Raw genomic sequence first — 25,958 nt, 5'->3', positions numbered from 1 at the left:
AATCAGGAAAAGGATGAAAACAGACCCGGCAAGCCAGAGTATGTGTCACAGCAACAAAGATACCAGTCCATCCTGAATGTTCACTCAGGTATCCAAAATCCCTCTGTGGGATTAAAGGGAGAGAGCTCCAGGCCCACCATTGGTCTGAACCTGCAGGTTAAATATGATATTTCTGCTCCAAGGTCAGAGTGACAGAACTATAAGCCCACTATGGGTTTCACAATTATTGCAGCTAAGTGGTGCAGCAGATAGAGCACCAGCCCTGAAGTCAGGAGGACCCGAGTTCAAGTCTGGCCTTAGACACCTGACATTTATTAGCTGTGTGACCCTGGGCAAGTCACTTAACTCCACTGCCTAGCAAAAACAAAAACAAACCAAAAACACAATTGTGCCCTGTTCACTTGCCAACGGGAGGAATTATGATTTTAGGCCTACTATTGTTTCTCCTGAGATTTTCCAATCATGACTCAGTCTGGCATTCCCTTTAGATTTTGGTTAGGGTAGCTGTGGGAGAAGGTGGTCTATATTACTACTTCCTACTCCATCATCTTTACTGGCTGAGTTGCTCCTGGTTAGGAACTTTCTCTACCAATACAAATCACATGTCTCAGTGACTTGCCCAAGAAAAGTTATAAAATTAGCACATGGCAGAGGTAGGACTTGAATTCAGCTCTTCCAAAACTTGAACAACACCTACCACCCATTATGTTACACTGCTTACTTCTTCTGGCTGTGACAGTCAAAAGAAGTATTTCTTTACTTTCTTAAAAAAATTTTTTTAAGATAGTAAAAGAACATTTTGAAAGTAGTAAAATCAAAATAAAGGAAAAAAAAGAATCAGAAATCATACCTGTTCTTTTCTTCTAGCACAATATCTTCTAAGTTCTTATTTTCTTCTTTAAAATACTGGCCTGAGCTAGATGGATTAGCAAAAGTTGATATGAAAGGTCCCAGAGACTGAAAGGCTGCTTGGCGAACCTAGGGAAAAATTTTAAAAATATATTAACAGCATACAAATATAATTGATTCTTTGGCAAAGACAGCTTACAATGGGAGATAAACTGCTTTCCACAACCTAATTATATATTTAATATAGTGAAGTTGGAAAATAAGGTAGAGTAGAATAGCTCAAAAACTAATTCAATTAGCACTGATGGCAACCTCTGCCTCCTCTATTTCAATTTATCCCCAGAACTTAGCACAGTGCCTGGCACATAACAGATCCTTAATCTTAATCTACTGATTAAGTGAATTTGTTGTTGACTAACTTTTCATATCTTTTCTCTTTTTTTATTTTCCAAATTTCTGATGGGATTTGGAGTTTGAGCTATAGAGAGACTATAAAACATTATAAGAAAATAGTCATTCAGAGAAGAAGATATATAAAATTCTGTCACCCCCAGGAAGAAAGTAGCTAAATGAAATGTCACTCTCATGGCTTGACTACTCCCCTGTCTCTTTTGCAGGATCCTCATCTTCCCATTACACCTTCAAGTGGGTATTCTCTACTGTTCTGTCCTAGGCCTTCTCTTCCCTACCCTCATCATGCAATCTAATTTGGTGATGTCATTCATTCCTTCTACTTCATTTATCATTTACCTTTCTATAGCTTCATACACAACTACTCTTGACTGCTTAACTCTCTTATTTCCAACTGGATATCAACATGTCTAAAACGGTACCTAAATCTCTTTCATATCACCACACTGCCCCTTTCTAAAACTCTGTATTTCTATTAATGGCATCCACTATCCTCCTATGTTCATAAACTTGGAGCAAACTTTATTCATTCTTCCATATCCCTTACCCCCAATCCAAAAAGTTGCCAAGTCCTATCTCTATCACCACAATCTTTCAAGCAACGAGGCCCTTCTCTACACTCTGATCAATCACCCTTGTTCAAGTACTCATTTCTCTTCCAACAGATTAATATAATATCATCTTAACTGGCTTTCCTATCTCCAATCTATCATTTTTCCAATCCATCCTCCAAAGCTGCTCAAGTAATCTTCCTAATGCACTGTATTATGATGTCACTTTCTAGTCAAAATTCTTCAGTAGTTCCTCACAGACTACAGAATATTTAATTTCCTGACCTTGTCATTTAAACTCCCCTCTATAATCTTAGTCTAACAGAATTCTCAAACATGAAGGAGTTTAGTATATGGTGCAGCTAAACTAGACGATTTATGTTTCAATTTTTGTCCTGTTCTCTAAGTCAATGTTTTAGCTATACCTTCCAATGCTTAGAATAGATTTAATATCTGAGTGCTAAAATCTCTGCTCAGTTCAGATACTATTCTCTCCAGAAAGCATTTACTTTACTGTTTAAAAAGAATCTGTCTCCATTCTCCAGGTTATGGGGAAAAATGAAATTACTTGTAAAAAAAAAATGGAAGAAAGCTTAACAAATGTGGGAGGAAGGAGCGAAGAATCTGAAGATATAGCAAGAACTTCTAATAAGAATAATGTTGCAGTTCTCCAACCACTATTAGGTGACAGAGCATCTTATAAGGATCAGAAGAAGAAGAGACACGTCAGGGTGGTTGGTGACTCAGGAATGAGATGCTTATTTATCAATCTGATAATAATGAAGAGGTGTTGACTTCCTGAGGCTTGTATCCAAGATATGATAGAAAATCTCTTAAGACACCTCAGATATCTAAACTCCAATATACAAAATGTGGTTAACAAACAAGATGCACTAGAAATTGTGATGAAAGAAAGCAAATTTGACCTTGTAAGTATCAATTGAGACTTGATGGGATGAAATTAATGAATGAAATATGACTAGAAAAAGGTGTAATTTTTCTCAAAAGACAGGATAAATAAAAGGATGTTGGCACAGTGGTGGAATAATTCATCTTAAGAAGCCATCTACACTCCTGAGAAAATCCAGAAACCAGAGAGGAAACATGGCAGAATGTATTAGGGAAAAGATCAATGGAGGTGCAAATATAAGTAATGTCATCAGCATATATTACAGACCACCTGGGGATAAGAATAGAGAAAAAGTCTGACAAACACATCACAAGCCTGCCACAAAGGCATGAGAGAATATTAAAGGGAAACTTTGATTATCCAGATGTGCTAGATCTTGACAAAAGTCAGATAGTAATACTGTCCTGACTTGCTTTAATAATAATTTCAATCTGCAGAAGATAAAGGAACCAACAAGGAGAAATTCTATTCTTGATCTGATTTTCACCAATAAGGAGGAACTGGTTGCCTGGCTAAAAAGGTCAGGAACCACATGAAGGAAGTGAACTCATCATTTTAAAATCTGGGAATGAGAAAAGGAAGTAGATATACAATCTAGATTAAGAGAGAACAGATGTCAAAGGATTTAGAGATATGATAAATAGAATTCCATGGACTAAAATCTTATAATGCATATTTTAAAATTCCCAACATATTAACTTAGCTGAGATGCTAAAAATTAGGAAAACTCCCAGTTGGAAGGACTAAGTCGGTCCAACCATTCTGGAAAAGAATTTGGAATAATATGCTTTGTCTAAAATGTACATACCTAGAGATTCCAGTACTAGGCATATACTCTAAGGGGGAAGAGTAGAACTGGTGGTACGTGAGGGGAGGTTCTGAATAACCTGAAACTCATTCAGGTAGTTCTCCACTCACAGCCAGGACTACTGTCAATGGATTAGGGACTGGGAAGGATCAAAGATAGGACACAGTTTCAAAAAGAGTCATATCTGCTGGGTGGATATACAAATGTTACAGCCTATACAAATTCTACCATCTCCGAGAAGTGTGAATCCACTTATACTGTCTCTAGAAGGTATACCTACACCTATTAGAATCCAATTAGTTATGAAAGACACCACGAAGAGCCACTGGATCTGAAGTCAAAGGATGTGAGTTCAAATCCTAGATCAGCTACTCATTTGACCATAAAGTTAAGTCAGTTACCCTCTCTGGGCTTCGGTTTTCCAATCTGTTAAATGAGGGAGTTGGACTATATTGAACTAAGGCATTCTTTTGCTTTAGTCTCCTAAAAGCAATAATATTATCTTAAACAAACTTATGTTAGTGCTTTATGTTGGAGGCAGACATTTAATACACGTTTTACAGGTTAGCAGAAAAAAAAGATTTAATTAAAACAAAATCTTACCCATCGTGAAGGATCACTGATCAGATTAATAAAAAGTGTTGACAATTTTGTCCGACGGATTTCTTGAGATGTTGCACATGAAACAGCCATGAAACACTCAGCACAAGCTTTTCTTACTCCCCACACATTATCTGAACAAAGCTGGAAAAACCTGGGAAGCTACATGGGGAAGACAAAATAGGTATATTATACGTGCACATTTTTAGAGAGGAGGCAGGTGGTACTTACTTTGACTTCTCCACTAATCCCTCATCAGGGAGGGAAGGAATCTCCAGTTCAAAAAACAAAAAAAAAGATTGGGAAATTTATTTTTTAAAATTATCTAAATGGAAGGTAATTGTGATTTTTGTTAATAGCTTTTTTGTACAGCACAAGATTATTTTCTCTACAAACCAGTCCTTGAAAACCATTTCTTCAGATGACTTTTTCACTACTCAACAAATAGAAAGAATTTTTAGGGATAAGACAGAAGCACATCATAACACACACACACACACACACATATACAAGCTTTTGAGAAAAAATGTGGCAAATAAAATAGAAAAATCTAACATCAAAAATATATAAAGTTACAAATTTACAAGGATACTTCTCAGAGAAAACGAAGAATGAACTTTCAGAAGAAGGAAAAAAATGTTAATAGATTCAAAAAATGCTTCCTCATTGAAATCGAAGAGTTGCACATTGTAACAGGGAATAAGTGTGGTGGTATGGAAAGCATTCTAAATTTAGAGTCAAGAGGACAAGGGCCTGAATCCTGTTCTGCCACTCATTCCTTTGTCACTTAACTTCTTGATCTCAGTTTTCTCATGCGTAAAATGAGGTTGGCCTGAATTACTTTTAAGATCCTTTCCATCTCTAAATTTATGATCTAATAAAAAATTATAAAGTATTACCTTACGTTCACTAAAGTGGCAAAGGAATTAAAAGTAATAAGACATGCTGGCAGAGTTGTAGAAAAGTAGATACACATTTATTGCTAGTGAAATTGCACACTTTTCTTTCCTGGACAGGAATATGGTAGTATGAAGCAAAAATTAAATAAATCATCATACTTTCTGACTCAATACATCTATTGTTGGTAATATACCTTAAAAATGTTAATTGGAAAAAACAAAAAAAAAACCCTATCTATTCAAAAATTTTCATTGTAGCACTATTTTTAATGGCAAAAAAAAAAACTGGGGAAAAAATCTGAATGTCCAGCAACAAGGGGATGAGCAAATAAATTGTGGTGTATTAACGTAACAGAATAGACCGGTGTGAAATAATACTCTAATATGCCAATGGATCCTACCACCAATTACAATGTCTGGTACAAAGGAGAGGTTAAATGCTTGTTGCCTCATTTCCTTTATGTGAGTATTACCTCCAGTTATACAAATGGCAATCTATGCAGAGTTGAAAAAGCTGAACCAGCAGAACAGAGCATACATTAACCAATATGCCAACATGGCATAATGGTTAGAATACTAAATACCTATAGTGTCTATCTACCTTCATAGGGTTGTTTTGAGGTTCAAATCAAATAATGTAAAATAGGTTACAAATTTTAAAGTGCCTTAATAAAATAAGCTATTTTTGTTAAATATAAAGGAAAAATGGAAAAATAATTCTGATAAGGATAAGAGGAAGTGACTTAAGAATTGTATTTTAGGAGTCTGAATTAATATAATAATCACAGAGCAAGTTTAATTAGCAATGCTGATAATCAAAAGTTTATAATTATTTTTTAACAACAGAAGGTCTAGAATTTAAGAACACTTCCAAGAACTAAGTTGCATTGACAGTGCATTTTTATTGCTGAGGCAAAGAGCTAGAAGGAACATTTTTATTTCAAAGTAAAATTTTAATAAAATGTTTTTGCATTAATTGATATACTCAGTCCTTCTAGTGTAAAAAACCAAAACTCCCACAAACTAGGGCAATATTAAATATAAAAAAGACAGTAACAAGATTATAAAATCAACTTAATGAAAATTATTGCTGCAATAAAAAGGTATCCGAATACTCTATATATTATATTATGTTCACATAAAAAACTGCTATTTCAATTGTTTTCCTATAAAATGTCCTTTATTCCCATGTGCCAAGAGCTACAAGGAAAACCTTAAGACATTTTCATTGTGTAAAATCATATTAAAATTGTAGGACTTTGTATAAAAAGTTTTGAGTATCTCATGCACTTCAGGAATTTATTTATAATTATTTTCTAATATTTTCAATGCTTAATCTTTTTTAACTATAACACTTACCAACATTTCCTCAGTGGCTTGTTGCCCAACTACGCTGCAAATGTCTCCAAAATTAGCAGCACAGACCTGCCAAGAAATAAGTAACACTGATATATCAAAATAGCAAGTTTAATACAATGTCATTTTATAACAGCCGATTTTTGTGATTCACCACTATCACCCTGTATTCTCAAAGAACCCAAGTTGTAATACCTTCCGAACATGAAACATTCTGCAGTCACAGCACATCTCACAAAATCTAGGGAGGATAAGTCGTTCTGTGATATCCTTTCCAACCATAGGTGCCATCTTGCACATTATCTAATAGCAAAGTAAAACCATAATAAGCTTAGGAACATCTTAAAGGACAAACACTTTAATTCATTTAAATCACATAATCAAACATCACATAATATGTGTGTGTGTGTATAGGACAGAGGGAGAGGGAGGGAGGGGTAGAGAGAGGGAGGGAGAGAAAGGGAGAGAAAGAGAGAGAGAGTGAGAGAGAGGGAGGGAGAGGGGGAGAGGGAGAGAGGGAGAGAGAGAGGGAGAGAGAGGGAGGGAGAAGGGGAGAAGGGGAGAGGGAGAGAGGGGGAGAGAGAGAGAGAGAGAGAGAGAGAGAGAGAGAGAGAGAGAGAGAGAGAGAATGAGAACGAACCACGAAGTCTAAGACATGAGGAAATGTGGTACACTATGTGGAATACCAGAGTCAGGAGACCAGAGTTTGAATTCTGTCAATGTGATCATGGGATTACTTAATTTCTCAGAATCAAAGTTTCTTCATCCTCAAAACGGGACTAATAATATTCTACCTATTTTATAGGCATGTTCTGAGTAAAGCACTTTGAAAATCTCAAAGCATTATATGAATTTGAATTATTATTCTGTAACATACTATCTAGATTAATTATAGATGACTCTACTTTGTTTATTCTGCTAGGAGTAAGAATATATGTATGAATGAAAATCAACCAACAACAACTTATGAAATGCCTAAAATGTTCAAAAGCCCCAATAAATCCAGAGATAATCACAAAACCTTACTTTAATCAAAGGTGTCAACCTTTTGAAAACATACTTATGTCAGAAAAATAGGAGATTTAGATTCAAGTCTCAGCTTTGCCCACTTATGTGACTGACCTTAAGCAAATAATAAATCCTCTGGTTCTCATTAGTAAAACAAGAGACTGGACAAGATAATCTCTAAAGTCTGTTCTAGCTCTCACTTTCTATAATTTTATGATTAAAATCTTTTACCTTGTACTGGCTAAAGGATAAAAAATTTAACCGAATTCTGTCTCCTTTTATTTCTTCTGGCTAATTCTTTTATTATGGAGAAATTAATAGCAATAATACAGAAGGCATGAAGAATCTAAAGATGAAAATGACCTAAATAATCTGCCCCCCCATGATTGAGAACTGCTCAGACTTCAAGAAAATGAGCACCACTGCATTCTAAAAATTATTTTTACTTATTCATTTATTATTTATTATGTTTATTATTAAATTATTTTTTTCAATCAACTAAAATCTGCTTTCTCTTCTTCCCTCTCTCAAAAGAGAACAAAATCTCTACTACGACCATGTACAGTCAAACAAAACAAATTCCCAAAGTGGCTATGTCCAAACTTCCCAAATCAGTTATTTGCCTTTTAACAGTATTGCTGTCACTGTATAAACCATTTCTCTGGGTCCTTATCTCACTCTTCATCATTTCTTACAAAACAATAGTATTTTATCACCCTTATATATAATTTGTGCAGCCATTCCCCAATGGTGAGCACTCCCCTAGTTTCCAATTCTTTGCCATCATTACAATATATATTTTTCTACATACATCCTTGCTGCATTTTGCTCAGGAGTACTCCCTCCCTTAATTTACCCTCCCTGTTATTTCTCCCATCTCCCTTCCCCCTTCAGTTTCCCTACTGAGTGGAAAGGATTTATGTATCCAACTCTAGGTTCATTTTTCTCCCTCCTTTGACCAAGTTAGATGACAATGAGGTTCAAGTACCAAATGCCCTTACTCTATACTACTTGTTTGTATAAACTTCAGCTTGTGTGCCCCAATTACCAAGATAATTCCTGCCTCTCCCCTTATCTATTCTTTTAAGATAGTCAAAACAAAATAGAAATGGTATACCCAGGCCTCAGTCTAATTAGATTCTAGGACTCCTGAGGATAAGGTTCTAAGGAGACACATTTGTCTCTTCATATTATAATGTAAACAATTAATGCTTGTTTAGTGGCTCCCTAACGTTTAACCTTTTGTGAATCTCAATTCCTGCATTGGCATTTCAAAGTTTCTGTGCAGCTCCAGTTTTTGTACCATGAATACCTGGAAGTCCTCTATTTCATTAAGAATCTACTTTTTCCCCTGTAGGATTATTCTCAGTTTTGCTGGATGAATTTATTCTTGGTCATAAACCTAGATCCTTTGCCTTCAGAAACATCATATTCCAAGCTTTCTGTACTCCTTTATAGGGTAGCTGCTAAATTAGCAGTGGCTGCTTGGTATCTGAATTCTTTCTGGCCACTTGCAGTAATTCTGACTTGGAAGTTTTGGATTTTGGCAATAACATTCCCTAGAGTTTTCATTTTGGGGTTTCTTTCAGGAAGTGACCAGTGGATTCTTTCTTTAATTTCCACTTTGTCCTCTGGGTCTAAGGTTCAGGCAGTTTTATTTTATGATTTATTGGCTCTTTTTTGGTTATGGCTTTCTGCAAGTCCAATGATTCTTAAATTATATTTCCTCAATCTGTCTTCCATGTCAGTTTTTTTTTTTTTTTTTGCCATGAGCCAAACTACATTTGATTTTTTTTTTTAAAGTATCTGACTTCTAGTATTTCTTGTTGTCTCATGGAATTCGATTTCTATTTGGGCCATTCTATTGTCAAAGAGTTGGTTGTTAGGTTTTTATATCTTTCGTACCAAGCTGCTAATTCTCTTTACAATTATTTTTTTCATTAGCTTTCATTTATTTTCATATATTTTTTCCCTCTAGCCCACTCATTTAATTTATAAAAACATGTTTTAATTCTTGCTTTATCTCTTCTAGGAATTTTAGCTGAACTTGTACTCAAGATGTATTTTTATCTGAGGCTTTACTTAAAGATGTTTTGGAATGATTCTCTTCTGGATCTGTCTTAAATGTCCCGTCACCATAATACCTTTTTATGTGAATTCTTTTTTTTTTCCTCACCTCCAAGTTTACTTCTTAACTCTGGACTTTATGTTAGGGCTGGGCTCTACACATTTCTAGGGAGAATGTCTAGACTCGTTTGGCTGCTGCTTTCTTAATGTAGTAAGTGTTAAGTTACTCCAGGATTTCACAGACAGCTCAGGTTGGGGACATGCAAACTTTCAGTGCTGCCAAAATGGTCTGAGTTCAGTTCTGGCTAAGTTCAATTTCTGTTCCCCTGGTCTGACCTCTTCTAGTTCTTGACCTGGGTGTGAGTTTGAACGACATCTGTGGGTATGCCTCATCTGGAACTTCAGGAGACTGCTGGTGAACTTAACCACCATTAGGTAGCTGGAAAGCTCTGTTGGTAGAGTGACAGGATTGCAGGCTCCATTTTGGTCTGTGATTCCTGCCCTGGTTATTTCACTGCAAGCTTCAAAGTGGGCTGGAGGCTGGAACTGTAACTCTAATTTAATCCTGGTATCAGAGACACATCTGCTTCTTGCTCAGTACACGGCCTAAATACACAACTGCTGCTTAACCTGGAGCACCACACCCCAAGAGGCTGGTATACTCCACAGTCATCTCTACAGCTGAGTTGTGAGCAACACAGCTGTCAGGGGGCATCTATTCTTATACCCAGTACAAGGCTGCATCCTCCTTTGTTGGATTTGGAACCTCTTTTTGACCCAGTGCACAGCCTTATCCTGCTTTGGGTAACTGTTCCTGGCTAGACTCCCACTCCCAGATCTCTCTGTTTGACTCTCTATGCCAACTTGGCATGGGAAAATGACTGATTTCTCCTTGGCATTCCAGATAAGAACTCAGTCTGGAGTATTTTCTGTATCTGTATGGAGGTGTTAATGGGAGCTCAGCTATACTACCATCTTAGCTCTTTCTCTAGCACTACATTTCTAAATCTCTCTCTCTCCCAATCTTGAAGTTATTTAGTGAAGTATAGTAAGATATGATTCCTTATCCATCAAATAATTATTATACCCACTATATAATAAACATTAAAAAGGGATACTTAAATTATCTACTTAAAAAAAAAAATATAGACTAGAGCATATGGAAAAAAAAAATAATCCTTAGACCCAAAGACTAAAAGACACATAAAAAGCATAAGCTTCTTCCATATTTATATTTTTTGCTTATTCAGAGACTACAAAAAATAACCTCACTTTCAACTAATCTGATATGCAGATTAATTTTCATTGCACATATTAAAACAAAATCACAGCAGAGTATATTACCTAACAATTCATAATAGAGTGGTAGCACAATGTAAACTTTTATCTGTGGTTTACCATCTATTCGAAGAAGCTGATTGTAAATCCTTAAGATTTCTTTATCAAAAAATACATTTTAAAACAAAAATCCACTTTTAAATTTCCACTCTATTCAGTGTAGAACAGTCAGGTGAAGGCTATTTATCAGCTAAAAATTAGTGGTAACTGACGCATTGAAGTATACAATACAATAATAAAATGATGATAAGAACAATAAGTCTGAGGCATTGCCTACTGAATGAAAGATTAAATTTAATTCAGTATTGGCATAAATTGTGCCCAAAAGAGATAATACAAACAGCTCTATTAACAAAGGATAATTTTAAAAGGATATCAGCATTATTTCCCCTTAATCCTTAGTATTAAATCTTTCATTTGATTATATTATTTAATTCCATCAATTATTCTCTAATTGTAAACTTTTATGGTTTTTTAACTGACAACATAAGCAACTCAAGGTAAAGACTGAATATCCCAATTCTTTACCTTCTCAAGGTCTTAGTGCTGGGGACACAATTATTACAATTAAAAAAAATTTAATCTGGTATCATTGTACTAAAATGGATTTTCATACAGACCTTTTTTTCCAGTTTTTTTGAGTTTATTCCTTTTTTAAAAAAGACAATCAAATTCTGCTGACAAATTTATTTACTGTCTTGAAAGTTTTACCACACTAGCAACTTTAAGTAAAAACAAACAAACAAACAACAAATACTGAATTGTTTCATAAAATTGAAAAATAACAGTTAAAAGCACAAAAAGGATTATGAATATGCCTTTGGGGGAAAAAACTGAACCCTCGACAAATATAAATAAAGTAAATATACAATAAGTATAGTGGTGTCACATTGTTAGGTTCACCAACATACAAGACAAAAAATTGCACAGTTAAAATTATTTTTTAAAATCCCTCTTAAATCACCCATAAAGTGCAGGGCAGCATCTTCAAACAGTTTTATCTGGAAAGAGGGAGTAAGAGTCACTTTAAAAAGAATTCATCCCTTATTTTTCTCTTTTTTGCCTAAGATACCAACTTAATATCTCTTCTTTCAAATCCATCTCTCTCACTAAATTTCAATATTTTGTGATTACTTTTAATAGACATGTCATACTACTGATGCATCAATAAATATGACGTAAAACTTTCACATACTATAAATCTTCATGTTACATATTAAACAGGAAACTTACAAACATGTCTTGCTAAAACAAAACCATATTCAATTACTTTTCAAATATAGGTTTAACATGCAGAAGCATCATTTACTCACTGCCACAGCTTCAGTCTTCACATCATCATTGCTATCTGGTGCAGTTAGGTCTATAAGAACTGGGCATACTTTGGTCTCCACATCAAATCGATCAATAAGTTCCTGCTCTAGTAAAGTCAGCAAAGCTGCTTGACTTGTTTTTCTCACCTAAAGAAAATCCATAAAAATAGAAAGTAAATAGGTGACACATTTCTAATGCATACCATAAACCAAACGACTTCTTATTTCTGCAATCAAAGGGCTCAAAACTCAACCACCAATAGAACTTCGAAGATGAAAGGAACTTTGCCTATTTTTTCACCAATTTAAATAGTAATAAATCTACTATTCTGTTTTAATGATTTTAGGAGATCATATATACCCTTTCATTTAGTGACTCATCATACGATAAAAGATAGCCATTATAGCGATGTCCATGAGCTGGCAAATACATATACAGAGCTAAGAGTAATCTTCCACTATGGCACTGCAAATGATCATAGTCTAAGATTTGTTGTGACAACAGTAAGTTATTATGTTCACACAGAGAATTACACATGAGAAGATTCAGGGTTTAGCTGAGGTCAAGAAGTTTTATTAACAATTATTTAAAAATATGAAGTGGCTCTTTTTGAAAAGATACCATGCAACCAGAGGAAAAAAAAAAGTCAGTCAACAAACAGTTATTAAGTACCAACCACTGGGGATATAAAGAAAGACCAAAACCCAAAACCAACCCCCAAAACCTAAACCACCACCAATTTCTGATCTCAATGAGCTCACAGTCTAATAGGGGAGACAACATCAAAATAAGTACGTATAAAAAAAGATAGGTACAAGATAAATTGGAGATAACACAGGGAAGGAAACAGCACTGAGGTGAATTGGGGAAAAGCTTCCTGTAGACAGTGATATTTTTAAGGAAGCCAGGGAAACCAGAAGGTGGAGATAAGGAGGAAGAGAACTCCATGTATGGAGGATAGCCACTGAAAATGCAAAGAGTTGGGAGATAGAGTGTTTTGTACAAAGAACAACAAAGAGGCTGTTCACTGGACTTCAGGATACATGGGGTGAATAAGATGTAAGAAACTAGAAAAGTAGGAAGGGTTCAGTTTATGAAGGGTTTTGAATACTAAACAGAGTATTTTATATTTGATCCTGGAGACAACACAAGGAATCACTGCAACTTATTGAATCCTATTTATTAAATGAATGAGGGATAGGACTGACATGGTCAGATCTGTGTTTTGAGAAGATCTACTTGATGGCTGAGTGAAGGAGGGACTGGAGTAGGAGAGGCTTGAACCAACCAGCAAAGCCTACATACATGAGAATGGTAGTCTGTGACAGAAAAGACGAGGCATATACAAAAGAGGTTACAAAGGTATAACTGATAGGACTTGGCAACAGATTGGATATGGGGAGTGAGAGAGGATGATTCCTAGGTAGAAAGCCTTGGTGACTGGGAGAATAATGGGGCCCTTGATATTAACAGGACAGTTAGAAAGAGGGAAGGGGTTTAGGGAAAAAGATGATGAGTTCAGTTTCTGACATGATGAGTTTAAGATATCTATAAAACATCCAATTCAAGATGTCCAATAGAAAGCTGGAAACGTGAGAATGGAAGTTAGGAGAGAGGTAAGCACTGGATAAGGAGATCTGAGACTTATCAGACAGAGATAATAACTGAATCTACGGGAGCTGATTAGCTCACCAAGATAAATAGTATAGAGGGAGAAGAGAAGTCAGCCTATGACATAGCCCAAGGGAGGAAAACATAAACTACCCAGATTTAGATCCATTACTATCAGGTCATACTAAACACATTTCCCTTTAAGAATAGGTAAGTATTTATATAGAAATTTTACCTGGTTATTCTGATCTGCAAGATATCTAACCACAATAGGCAGCAAGTATTTGGAAAAAGCATATGGGATTGAAGGTCGATTTTCTTGACAAAATAATGCAATATGAGGCACCTGTTCCATCAGTTCAGCTCGCACAGTTGGCTCTATTAAAATAATAAAAATGTTAATAAACAAACAAATCCACAAGAATTTCTGCTGAAGCAAATTCTTTATAGCAATACTATATATGCAAGTTTTGAAGTCAAGGTTGATTCTCTTTGGTCTAGTGTTTAGAAAGATCTTGTGCCTTCCTAGAACAGAAGACAGCCTGAGAAAATAAAAGTGTGTCTAATCAATTCTAAATGCTATAAAGAATCTTCAATGGATCAATTCCTTAAATAAGCCCCTCTCTTTATGATCTTTCCATTCAAATTCCATGAAGCAGTATATGTTGTAAAGCAAAGAGGATCAGGACATGTAGTGTGGATTAAGTGACGGGGGTTAGACCAATTACAACTGACAGCACTGAAGAGTAACAAAGAAAATACCAATAAAGGCAGACCAGAAAAAATTTAGGCTACTTTCATCTATGTTTTCTCTATTTCTCTTATACCAAAGTTTCTTTTTGTGATACATATTTTCTGATGTCTGATATGCTGTCAAGATTAAAATCTTACACTGAGTAACATATAGGTTGATTTTACTTTGAAAATTAGAAATATAATTAAATAGTTATATGTAGCTCAAATTTATGGAGTGTTCTATGGTTTTCCACATATTTTTCTCACAACAATCCCAAGATATAAGCAATATAAGTATTATTATTCTCATGTTAAAAATGAGGAAAGTGAGGTCCAAAGAATAAATGATTTGCTCATGGCTGCACAACTAACAAGCTACAGAATGAAGATCTGAACCTGGATCTTTGATCTTCAAGCTTTTTCTACTGTTTCACACTGGCAGAATGAGTATGTGAAGATCAAGTAATATGTTAGTGACTTTTATAGAGGAAATAACGTGCATACATAAAAGTATACACAAAATAAATGGGAAGTAATTTTGTGGGGGAGGCACTAACTCGGTGGTGGGAATGGGGGAGTTTGGCAGGGTAGAAAGAATCAGCAAGAGCTTCACATAGGAAATAATATGTAAACCGAGCTTTGAAGGAAAACTAGGGTTTCTAAAAGGGCATGGCAATAGTGGTGGTGGAAGGGGCTGGAAAATGCACATTCTTGGCACATGGAACAGCCTGTGCAAAGTCACAGAATGACTCCAATCTGGAAGGTGAAATGTCTAGGGAACAGCAAAAAGGTCACTTTGAATATTCTTGAAGGAGGGTGATATATAATAAGACTCAAAAGGTGGGTTTCAAAGTCAGGTTGTGAAGGGCTTTAAATGCCAATATAGTCTTTATTTGTTCCAAGATAGTGGGCCAAATAAAGTTATAAAGATAGATAGGGAGAATTCTATTATTGACTTTTTCCACATTTGAATCCAAAAATGGACTACTAATTTACAAGGTAACGTCCAAGACTAGGACCACATTACTTATTAGATGACACCCCCTCTTTATGAAACATATTTAAAACTGAAATGCACCCAAAATTATCTCCCCATTTGAATTTTTCTAAGGAAGCAGGGCAGGCTCTAGAGAAAACCATGAAGCAGCTAAATTTTTTTGTTACAATCACTCTCACAATTATTCCTCCCCAGGTTCCTCGTTTTTGTTTCCTTTTCTGCTTCTTTCCCAAATCTCATTTCTCCCCCTACACCAGATACTCTTTATCCACTCCCTTTTTAAAACCAGATCTCAGCATAAATGGCTAATAATGGTATGTTATCCAGACAGAAGTGAAACACTTTAACAGGATCCAAGTCTCAGACTAAAAGATGCTCTAATAAAATTTCAGGCATCGATAGTAGGTGGGGAAAATATCTTGATGGGAGTGAGGGAATAACCTCCAAATCACATCATGTATGATTTCTTTTACAGAGAGCTGTGTGTGATACTGACCCAATTTGACAGTATTGGGGGAAGAATTAAGGTTTACGGGATCAAAGGATTTAGAACAACAAGAAACCTTCCGAGATTAGCTAGTCCTTTCCTCTTCTTTCATAGATGAGAAAACTGAGGCCCAGAGGCAACAAATGATTCATCTAAAGTCTCACAAAGGTAGTGGAGCTGGGACACAAACCTATGTCCCATGACTTCAAACACAGCACTTCTGATTAGTATTGCACGATTACTAAATGTTATTTTTCTTAAAGAAAAATCTTGACTATTTGATTTAGTTTACAATTAAATTTGTACTAGGAACCATAAGTCTTTGGACACTTTTCACAATTAAAATGAAACACAGGATATTCAAAAGTTCAATGAATCCAAGTGACAGTTATTTTGTCACAATTAAGTAATACCACTCTAAGTAAGATTCTCATCAAGATCACACCTTAACCACCTGTAATTCCTACTCTGATGAAACTGCTCAAAAGATCACCAAAGATCTCACAGCCATCTTTTCTCAGTCTTCATTCATTGTGACCTCTCAAATGCACTAGTTTTCTTCAAACCATCTTCCTTCAACTCCCATTAACTTCCCTCACATCCCATTATCCCAGCTCTCTTCCTGCCTTTCCAATAACTATCCATTTTCTTTGCTAGCACCCTCCACCACCTTCTGTGCCTCTTAACTACATTTCCTGAAACTCAAGTCTCATTTCTCTCTAGGAAAGCCCATCGACACCTCCAATTTTAAGTATAGACTCTATCATCATCTCTACCTGCTTCCCTTTGTAATCTTGAACTCTAACCACTATGACTATGATTGGTTTTTGTCTTAACTTGCTTGGACCTAAGCCTCCACCATTTTCCAGCTATCCCCATGCTATACTGCCTGAAGCCACTCACACCCTCTTATATATTTTTCTTCCTCCATATAAGCTCTTTGTGCACAGGAAAAATCTTGCTTTCTTTTATTTTTATCTCCAGAGCTTACCTGGCACAAAGTAAACACTTAATAAATGCTTTACTCATCTTTTCAACCATCTACTGTCTTCTAAATTTACCAAATAATTAACTCCTGCCTAGTCTTCTTGTTTGAGCTCTAGTCTTACATCTCCAACTGCCTACTAGCAAGTATTCCCTCAATTTTTTTTTAAAGCTGAGAGCAGATGCTAATGCTTCATGAACAGATGCCCATCCGAATAAGAAACAAACTATGAAAACCAAGCACCCATGAAACAGTTTAAGTAAACAAAGCTTACTACATACAAAATTAAACTTACGTCTATACTGGGTGCTATCATTTCTCCTCTAAACCCTCTGCATTCTGGCTTCTGACCTCATCATTCAACTGAAAATGCTTCTGCCAGATGGCTGACACCTCTCCTCCTGAATACCGTCTCTTCTCTGGGACCTCCTGTCTCACAACTCCTTCTCAATCACCTTTGCTACCATCAATCTTGTCATGCTCACTATCTGTGGTTTTCCACAACACTCTGTCCAGAGCCCTGTTTTTTTTCCCCTTTCTATATTCTCTCATTTGCTGATAATATCAACTACCATAGGTTCCATTATCATCTATATGTTGTTGATTTCCAGATCATTATCCAGCCCTTGGCTAATTCTTCAATAATCTAGGATTAGTAACTGTTCTAAATCCAAATGGTCCTCCAAATATCCTTCAATATTTCCTCTTCTCAGAACTTCCCTCCATTGTATTTTTCCCTATGAAGCACACCCATTTATCCTCAAATCAATAGGACTAATTCTAGGTATGCTGGGTACTGAAGGCACTGAGGCACCAAAAATCTCTGGGGCTGTGAGACTGTAGATAGATGGTGACAGTCATCACATGTGGGGAACAAAGACTTAGGAAAAGTCAGTGAGTGACTCAAAAAGAGGATAAAGTAAAAATGGTTTCTAGAATACGGAAGTCAAGGCAGATGAAAGAGAAGAACTTAGTCAGAAGGAGAACCTGTGCTCAGGCATGGGAAGTGTAGGATAAATGACCATAAACAAACAATCAAGCAAGCAAGCAAGAAAAATTTACTAAACCATTACTATGTTCCAGGCACTATGCTTTGTTCCAGGTATACAAAGAAAAGGTGAAAAAAGTTTCGCTCTTGAGAGGCTCACATTTTAAAGAGAGACAAAATGTATAGAGCAAAGTATATACAAGATAACATCCAAAGTAGATAGGAGACAGTCATAAAGGGGAAAGCACCAGAAACTGAGAAGACCAAGAACTGCCTCTTAGAGAAGAGGTACATTTAAAAATGAAAAATAGTCCCTGAAGTTTTTTCCTCTGTAAATATTTGATCACGGGAGCGGCATTGCTCTCTGTTATTGTTCAGTCATTTCAGTCCCGTCCAACTCTTTGCGACCCTATTTGGGATTTTCTTTGCAAAGATAAAAAAAAATAGTGGTTTGCCATTTCTTTCCCCAGCTCATGAAACTGAGGTAAACAAGATCAAGTGACTTGCCCAGGGTCACACAGCTAGTAAGTGTCTGAGGCAGATCTGAATTCAGGAAAATGAGTCTTCCTGACTCCAGACCTAGTACTCTATTCACTGTGCCACCTACGTATCCCCTATACTGCTTAGGACTTTTCAGACCCTTACTACCTTTGCCTATCTTGCCTCTCACCAAATCTGCTTAGGACTTGATTAAAATGAAACCTACAATCCATTCATCACCTCATAAAAAACATTCACCTCCCAACTGAATAAATAAAATTTGGGTAATTTTATGTAAAAATGCAAAGGAGAGTGCTAAATTTAGATTTATTTTGAGAAGGCATTGCTAGAATTAAAGTACTCTAATAGAAAGCATTTATGTCTGAGTAACTAGGGAAGTTTCTTTAGTGCTGAACTGAATTATTTGCATTGGGCTGAGTTTTAAAACAAGTATGATTCTTTTATACATATGAGGCTTTAATAACTACCAAGAAATCAATTCAAGAAACCTGACTGAAAATGTTCAAAGCATGAAAAAATTTGCTTTCTCTATATCAACATAGATTTTCCAATATCAGGTACCTGCATCATCAGCTAATCTGCTGACTCTTTCCAATACAGCAATACAATCTCTTTCATCATCGCTGACTTCCTTCAAAGTATCAAGCAAGCTTCGGGCCACCATTTGTCTAGGCAGAAAAAAAGAATTGTATAATGTTGCAGAAACTATACTGATTTAAAAAAAAAAAAAAGAAGAGTTTTGAACTACATTTAAGTACTCTTAGAAGCAGATAATTTTAAAGAAAGATCTGACCTCACATTTTCTAATACTTAAGCATTTACCTTATCATACAAATGTCAAGTACTAAAGTTGATTTCATAATAAATTTTGCTAAATAAATACTAATTTGTCTATTGAAATTACTCTAACTTAATTATATGGATGGGGTTACACACTAGCTGGCAGGAAGTTTTTCCCAACATGATTAAATTTTCATCTTTGCCACTTCCATTCATTTCTATTAGTTCTGCCCTCTGGAACCAAGAACAAGTCTAATAATCCCAGTAGTAGCCCTTCAGATATATGAAGGAAGTGATGATGTGATCCCCAACATCTTATCTTCTCCAAGCTAAAGTTACCCATTTTCCTCAACCCACCATGATGATCTCAAGGCCCTTTAACATCCTTGTTATCTTCTCTCTAGTTTATCAATATGCTTTGTAAAATAGTTCCCAGTGATGAGATGTGGTTTGATGAGGGCATACAGCAGAGGAACTATCACCAACTTCATTCTGGACACCGTGCTTTTCTTAATGCAGCCTAAATCACATTAGCTTCTCTGGATCCCATGGGACACCACTGACTGATGTTGAACTTGTAAAACATTAAAAGCCTTGGAGCTTTCAAGGGAACTGCTGTCTAGCTCCACCTACCCCATCTCATGGTTACAAAGTTGATTTTTTAGAACCCAATAAGTCTTTACATCTATCATCATTAAATTTCATCTTATTTGCTTTGGCCCAGTATTTTTGTCTGCTGAGATCTCTATGGATCCCGATGCTGTCATCCAATGTGTGAGCTATTTCTCTTACCATTGTGTCATCTGCAACATGATGAGCATGCCATCTATGTCTTTATTAAAATCAATGATAAAAATATTAATTGGTACAAAACAGGAGAGATCCCTAAGGTACTCCACTAGACACCTCCCCAAACAACTGCTATCAGTCCATCAGTGACCACTCTTTGGGCCCATTCATTTCACCAATTTCAAATCTGCCTACCATGATTGTAGTTACCTAGCCCACTTCAAATTTTTTCCACAAGCATAACATGAGAAATTGTCAAACTAATTTCAAATCTAGAAAATTGTCAGTATTGATGGAATAAAAGCAGTGGTACAGAAAATAAGGAAACAAAATAGAAAAGTAAATTATGCTTCGTTTTGGAATGGATTTTATTATTTTTGCAGCAAGTCCTGATTTTGTTTGGTTAAGTCAAATACTACTAGAAATCTGAATGCCTTGAGGGGATGAAACGAAAAGAGAAGGAACTAGTCTAAATTCACTGAGGTCTTCAAGCAGAGGCTGGACTGGATGATCACGTGTCAGATACAGTAAAAGTAGGAATTCTCCTCAAGTATAGGTTGGACTACATGGCCACTGAAGTCCATTCCAACTCTCAAATGCTGAGATAATCTGCAAAGGAGGCCCTAAACCAAATAATTGAGAAATCACCTATATAAAAATTACTTGCTTCTACAGGAATTTAGCCTAGGCACCTAAGTAAACATTAGAGGGTTTTACTTTGGCACAACATCTGGTGCAATATATGCACCAGAAATCAACAGCATCTTAACCTCAGGTCTAAGGATAGATTTCAGGGGGTCCAGGAATACGAATGGGAAAATAATTACATCTCTATTTCAACATGGTAGGTTTCCTTTGTAATTCTATGTATTTTATGCATTTTAAAATGTTATTTTGAGGAAAGGTCCACAGGCTTCACTGGACTGCCAGAGGTCTATGACGAAAAAAAGGTTAAGAATCCCTGATATAATCCCTTACATTAAAGTGTCTAAAAAAGATCAAGAACTCTGAAGTCTTAACCAAACTAACAATGGCAAAATACTTTAATGCAAATTATTAAATTTTCAAAAACATATACAGTAATAGTACATAACATCCTATAGCCTAAAATTAAGCATCTAAATAGTAAATTCAAACAGCCAAATTCTGATTATAAACAAATTAGATTCTCTTATTAAAATGATGAAATTTAAATATTCAAAATAACTTTCCATTCATTTACACTTTAAGGAAGCACATTAAAAGACATACCTGTTAAATACGTTCTCACTTGCAGCATACTTGTCCAGTCTTCCCAATGGTGTCAACATCTCATCTTGTGAGACGAAATCCAGGGCTGAAGGTATAATAATCACATCAGACTCTGAGCTGTAGTCATCCACACCAACTATCAGAGACATCAGAAATATTCCTTATAATCACAGCACTTTGAAACTAAAACTTGCCCTTTGCCAATGTGAGATAAACCCCAGTAAAATCATCTCTTCTTTTTCTGGGGTAGTCGCATTGAAAAACCTCAAAAAAAAAAAAACAAAAACAAAAAACTTTAAGACAAATCAAGAAACTACAAATTGATTTAGTTAAATGGGTAATGCATCCTTGATTGCTTTGCCATGTCTATAGAAGATGTACAAACTTGGAAGCAGCAGCAGGGATAAGGGTTATGGGTACTATACTTATGGCTTTATAAACAAAGTAAAACACTATACTGCAGAGTTCCCTAAATTTTTGTTTTCCTTCACAAATAAAAGAAAAAAACTGTACTTTACAGAATCTCCAGTTAATGAAGACATACTTATGGTACATGAATAAGCCCCTTAAACAATGTAGGAAAAGCAAAATTATTTATATTTTTATAATATATTTAAAACTCTCTTACATTAAAAACTCATTTCAATATTAATTTAAATAATATAAACCATATTATAATATATAAATAAACCAGTATCACATTATTATTAATAATAAGTCCTTGATTAGGTCACTGAACTACTGATTTGGATGAGCTCTATTACTTTCCCTTTAGAAGAATGCAAAGGTAGCTTGATTTTAAATAATTAATGTTGCTTGTTTACTTAATAATAGCAGGTAGTATTTATATGACGGCAGACAAGTGACACATGGATAGAGTGCTGGGTCTGGAGTCAAGAAGACTTATCTTCCTGAGTTCAAATCTGGTTTCACATACTTACTAACTATGTGACCCTGGGAAAGTCACTTAACCCTGCATGCTTCAGTTTCCTCATCTGTAAAAATGAACTGGAGAAAGAAATGGCAAATCACTCTAGTTAGTATCTTTGCCAAGTAAGCCCCAAATGGGGTTTCAAAGAGTTGGATGTGATTGAACTACAGATTGAGCGCTGTGCTTGTTACTAAGATAAAAAAGTAAATAATATTTACCAATAAATTTATATTAATATTATATTTATACACTAATGTATTATGTTTACATTTTATAAATAAATAAGTTTACAAATTTAGTTATAAAAATTCATGTTACATTGCAATAACACAGTAGCAGAAGTTACACCAATATATACTTATTTTAACAGGAAAATACCTTTCATACCAGAATCTGTGGTTAGTATTATTTTTCTTTTTTTGGGGGGGGGGGGGCAATTGGGGTTAAGTGACTTATCCAAGGTCACACAGCTACTGTCAAGTGTTTGGTCTGAGGCCGGATTTGAACTCAGGTCCTCCTGACTTCAGGGCCGGTGCTCCATCCACTGTGCCACCTAGCTGCTCCTACTTTTCATTCTTTAAAAATGGGAAATCAAGGTCTTAAAAATCTCAAACAAAAAAAACCTTTGATTTTTAGACACATTTTGACCTGACTTTATTCAGGATTTTAACATCAGACTAAAAAAATTACTCAAAAACTACACTGAGGCTTATCTGGCTTAGTATAACGCAGAGGTTTGGATGCAAGTTCTGATACTGCTGTTTATTATGACCTTGCTATGTGAATCTGAGTAATTTCTTTTGGCTACCTTGTTTTACTGTTTTCATTTATTTGTCTCCACTAAGACTTGATCTCTTTCCTCCAGCTCCTTATTTAGGGAAATAAAAATAACAGTCTTCTCCCAGACACTGCCACTTATTATTTCTATCTCTTCAATTCTAGTCCTTAGTGATTTGCTGTATGAAATATGACAAATGTCTTTGACTTAGGCAAGTGGAGAAATAAGGATATAGACAGAACAAGCAAGACTTTTCTAGATTTCAAGCTCCATGAGAACAGAGATTATTAGCATATTTTTCAATTTTTTTAAACATTTTTATTTGTTTTGAGTTCTAAATTCTATCCTTCAATAATTAAATTGTGTGTTCCCCATAACTTAGCATAGTGCTCTGCACAGAAAAAGTACTTAATAAATGTTTGTTAAACTGAACTGGATACTACTTCCCTTCCATGTGCCCTAAGCTTTAGCCAAACTATATTACTTGTATGTGGGTTGTGGCTTTGCTCATGGCATCCTCTAGGCTTACTGAAATGCTACCCATCCCTTTTAAGATGTAGCTCAAATGACACCTCTGTAGCCAGTCTTACTTAATTCCCAGCAATATGATAAAAAACAACAGGCTTTGTCTCCAAGAAGCTTATGATCAAATTGGAAGGAAATAAACATTTATTAAGTGCCTACTATGTGCCAGGCATTTGCTAATAAACATTTTAAAATATGATCTCATTTGAGTCTCACAACAATCCTGGGAGGTAGGTGCTATTATTATCTTCATAATTCCTAACATATTGGTGGTAGGGATGGAGGTGCATTTTAGAGTTCCTATTGAATATTGTTTCAAAAGTCATCAAATATAAAGAGGGGAAAAAACACCTTGTTGCCAAATCTGATCAATCATAGAGAACAGAATATTACTGACAGTCTAATTTTAATAGTAGTTAAAAAATAGAGTCTTATTTTTGTTTTCAGAACTCAGCAAAATGTTGATGGCTGCCTGAGGGGAAAAAATGCCAGGACAACTATGCTGCAATGCAAAAGTTTTCTCTAAATTACTTTATTATCCTATAATTTTGTTCTAATGAATACTGAATATAGAGAAGTGTTGAGATATACAGAGAAGGAATGAAATCTGTTTTTCTTTCATGACTTTAGGTTTTTTTTTAAAAAAAAGTATATTTATTAATATAGAATTTGACCTGTCTTATTTTAAATATATTTGTCATATTGCAAGTGTTAGAGCTGAAATTCAAACCTAGATCTTCCTAAGTCCAACAAATTCTTTACTAAGCCATATGGCCTAGTCTAAGCTGATCAAAAGAAAATATTTTTTTTTTTTAAATCCTGAGGACCCCTTTTATTTTACCCTGTACAAAGAACCTGTAAGTCGCCTCTTTTTCTCAAGTATTCTTATTATTTTAACCTCCTAAGGGTGGGAGGGAAGGAAAAGGGAAGATGATAGTCCCCCTTCAATAATTTAACACTCATCTTCTATTGATAATTACACAATTTTAACTGGGTCATACTACTCTGAAAATTATTCCGTTTCCATTTTTTACCATCACTGTAATCTGTCCTACTACTTCAACAACTATGCGATGAAGTGATGAGGTCTCACGAATTATCATTTTTGTCCAACTGATACAAATGGGTCTGAATAAAGAAAAGATAATATACTGTTTGCTAGAAATGGCCCTTTGGAAATACCAAATTATGGAAATAAACAAGAATGTGCTGAAGCAAGCTCAAATCAGCTGGATTATTAAATTTTCTATAAGCATTTACATCACAAAAAATCAGCAAATGCTGAAAATCAGGATTGGGTTTATTTTGTTGAAAATACTAATAATGCAAATGAAATGGGGGCATTTTTTAAGAGAGAGTTGGTTGTTAAACACACTTCCCAGCACACTCCTAAAAATAAGTCTTCAGAAAAGACTCTTTCACCTTCAAAAATACCGGATAATAAAATACACCAACACATTAAAACAGTAAGGCATAATGAGACACAAAGCCAAAACACTTAATAAAATGCCCTTTTCTGTTTCTTGTCAGGACCTATCTTTCAATATGTTAAATACATTTGGGTATGCATATGGGTGTATGTGAGAGTGACAATGCACATGACACAAATGTATGAGTGACAACAATAAGACAAGAAATTAAAGGCATATCCATGTATCTCTATTTGCAGACAACATGAATGTCTACTTAAAAATTGCCAAAGAACTGTCCCAAAAAAATCGGAGATGAATAGTAGTTTGATTAAAATAGGAAAATAAATCTACAAAAATTGTCAGCCCTTCTATATAATATAGCAAAATCCCATTCAAAATAACTATGAAATGTATACAATATTTGGGAGTAAATGTAACAAAGATACAGATAAAATTACAAAACATTTACAGAAATAAAAGATAACTGGAAAGCTATTCATTTATCACAGTATACCAATTCTAATATAATACTACCTAAGTTAATTTACATATTCAGTTCTATACCAAACTATGAAAGGATTACTTTATATGACTAGACAAAATACTAAAATTTATTTGGAACAACAAAGAATTCTAGAATCATATGGTAAATATTACTGATTAAAAAAATAGTAGTTTAGTGGAATGGATGAGATCAAACAACTTTGCTCAGTAGCTCAATGCTCCATAAACCCAAGAACACAAACTACTTCAAGAAGGAACTCCCTATTGGACAAGAACAGGCAGAAAAACCTGGATAGCACTTTTGCAAAAAGGAAAAAAAGGAAGAAGGGAAGAAGGAAGAGTGAGAGAAAGAGAGAGAGGAGAAAAAGAGGAAGGAAGGAAGGAAGGAAGGAGGTAGGGAAGGAAAGAAAGAATGGTTATTGCTTTAGACTAGCATACTATATTCTAATGTATGCTATCACAGAAAGACTGCTGGATTCGTACTCAGAGGACCTGGGTGCATATCCCAGATCTGCCAAGTTACCTGTATGAGCCTTAGGCAGGAAATTTTACCTCCCAAGGTTTGTTTTCTCA

General features: G+C 35.2%; 1 protein-coding gene across 4 annotated transcripts in view; it reads right to left on the bottom strand.

The window, feature by feature from the left end:
• The window catches only part of LOC114054122 (serine/threonine-protein phosphatase 4 regulatory subunit 1-like), a 79,218-nt gene that overhangs the window by 37,291 nt on the left and 15,969 nt on the right, over positions 1-25,958 (bottom strand). For 2 of the 4 annotated variants that reach the window (XM_027877254.1, XM_027877257.1), the window contains exons 3-10: positions 21,236-21,371; positions 18,977-19,083; positions 13,958-14,100; positions 12,111-12,257; positions 6,580-6,687; positions 6,388-6,453; positions 4,133-4,291; positions 851-978 (exon numbers count right to left, since the gene is read on the bottom strand). In XM_027877254.1, coding sequence (XP_027733055.1) covers positions 851-978; positions 4,133-4,291; positions 6,388-6,453; positions 6,580-6,687; positions 12,111-12,257; positions 13,958-14,100; positions 18,977-19,083; positions 21,236-21,371 — 994 coding nt within the window. The remainder of the gene's footprint in view (positions 1-850; positions 979-4,132; positions 4,292-6,387; positions 6,454-6,579; positions 6,688-12,110; positions 12,258-13,957; positions 14,101-18,976; positions 19,084-21,235; positions 21,372-25,958) is intronic. The other 2 variants (XM_027877256.1, XM_027877258.1) reach the window with 2 other exon arrangements.

The sequence above is a fragment of the Vombatus ursinus genome, unplaced genomic scaffold, assembly GCF_900497805.2.
Source record: "Vombatus ursinus unplaced genomic scaffold, bare-nosed wombat genome assembly UNPS02014812.1, whole genome shotgun sequence".
Classification (NCBI taxonomy): domain Eukaryota; kingdom Metazoa; phylum Chordata; class Mammalia; order Diprotodontia; family Vombatidae; genus Vombatus; species Vombatus ursinus.
The sequence above is the reverse complement of the archived record's forward strand: the minus strand, read 5'-3'. Positions and strand labels throughout refer to the sequence as shown.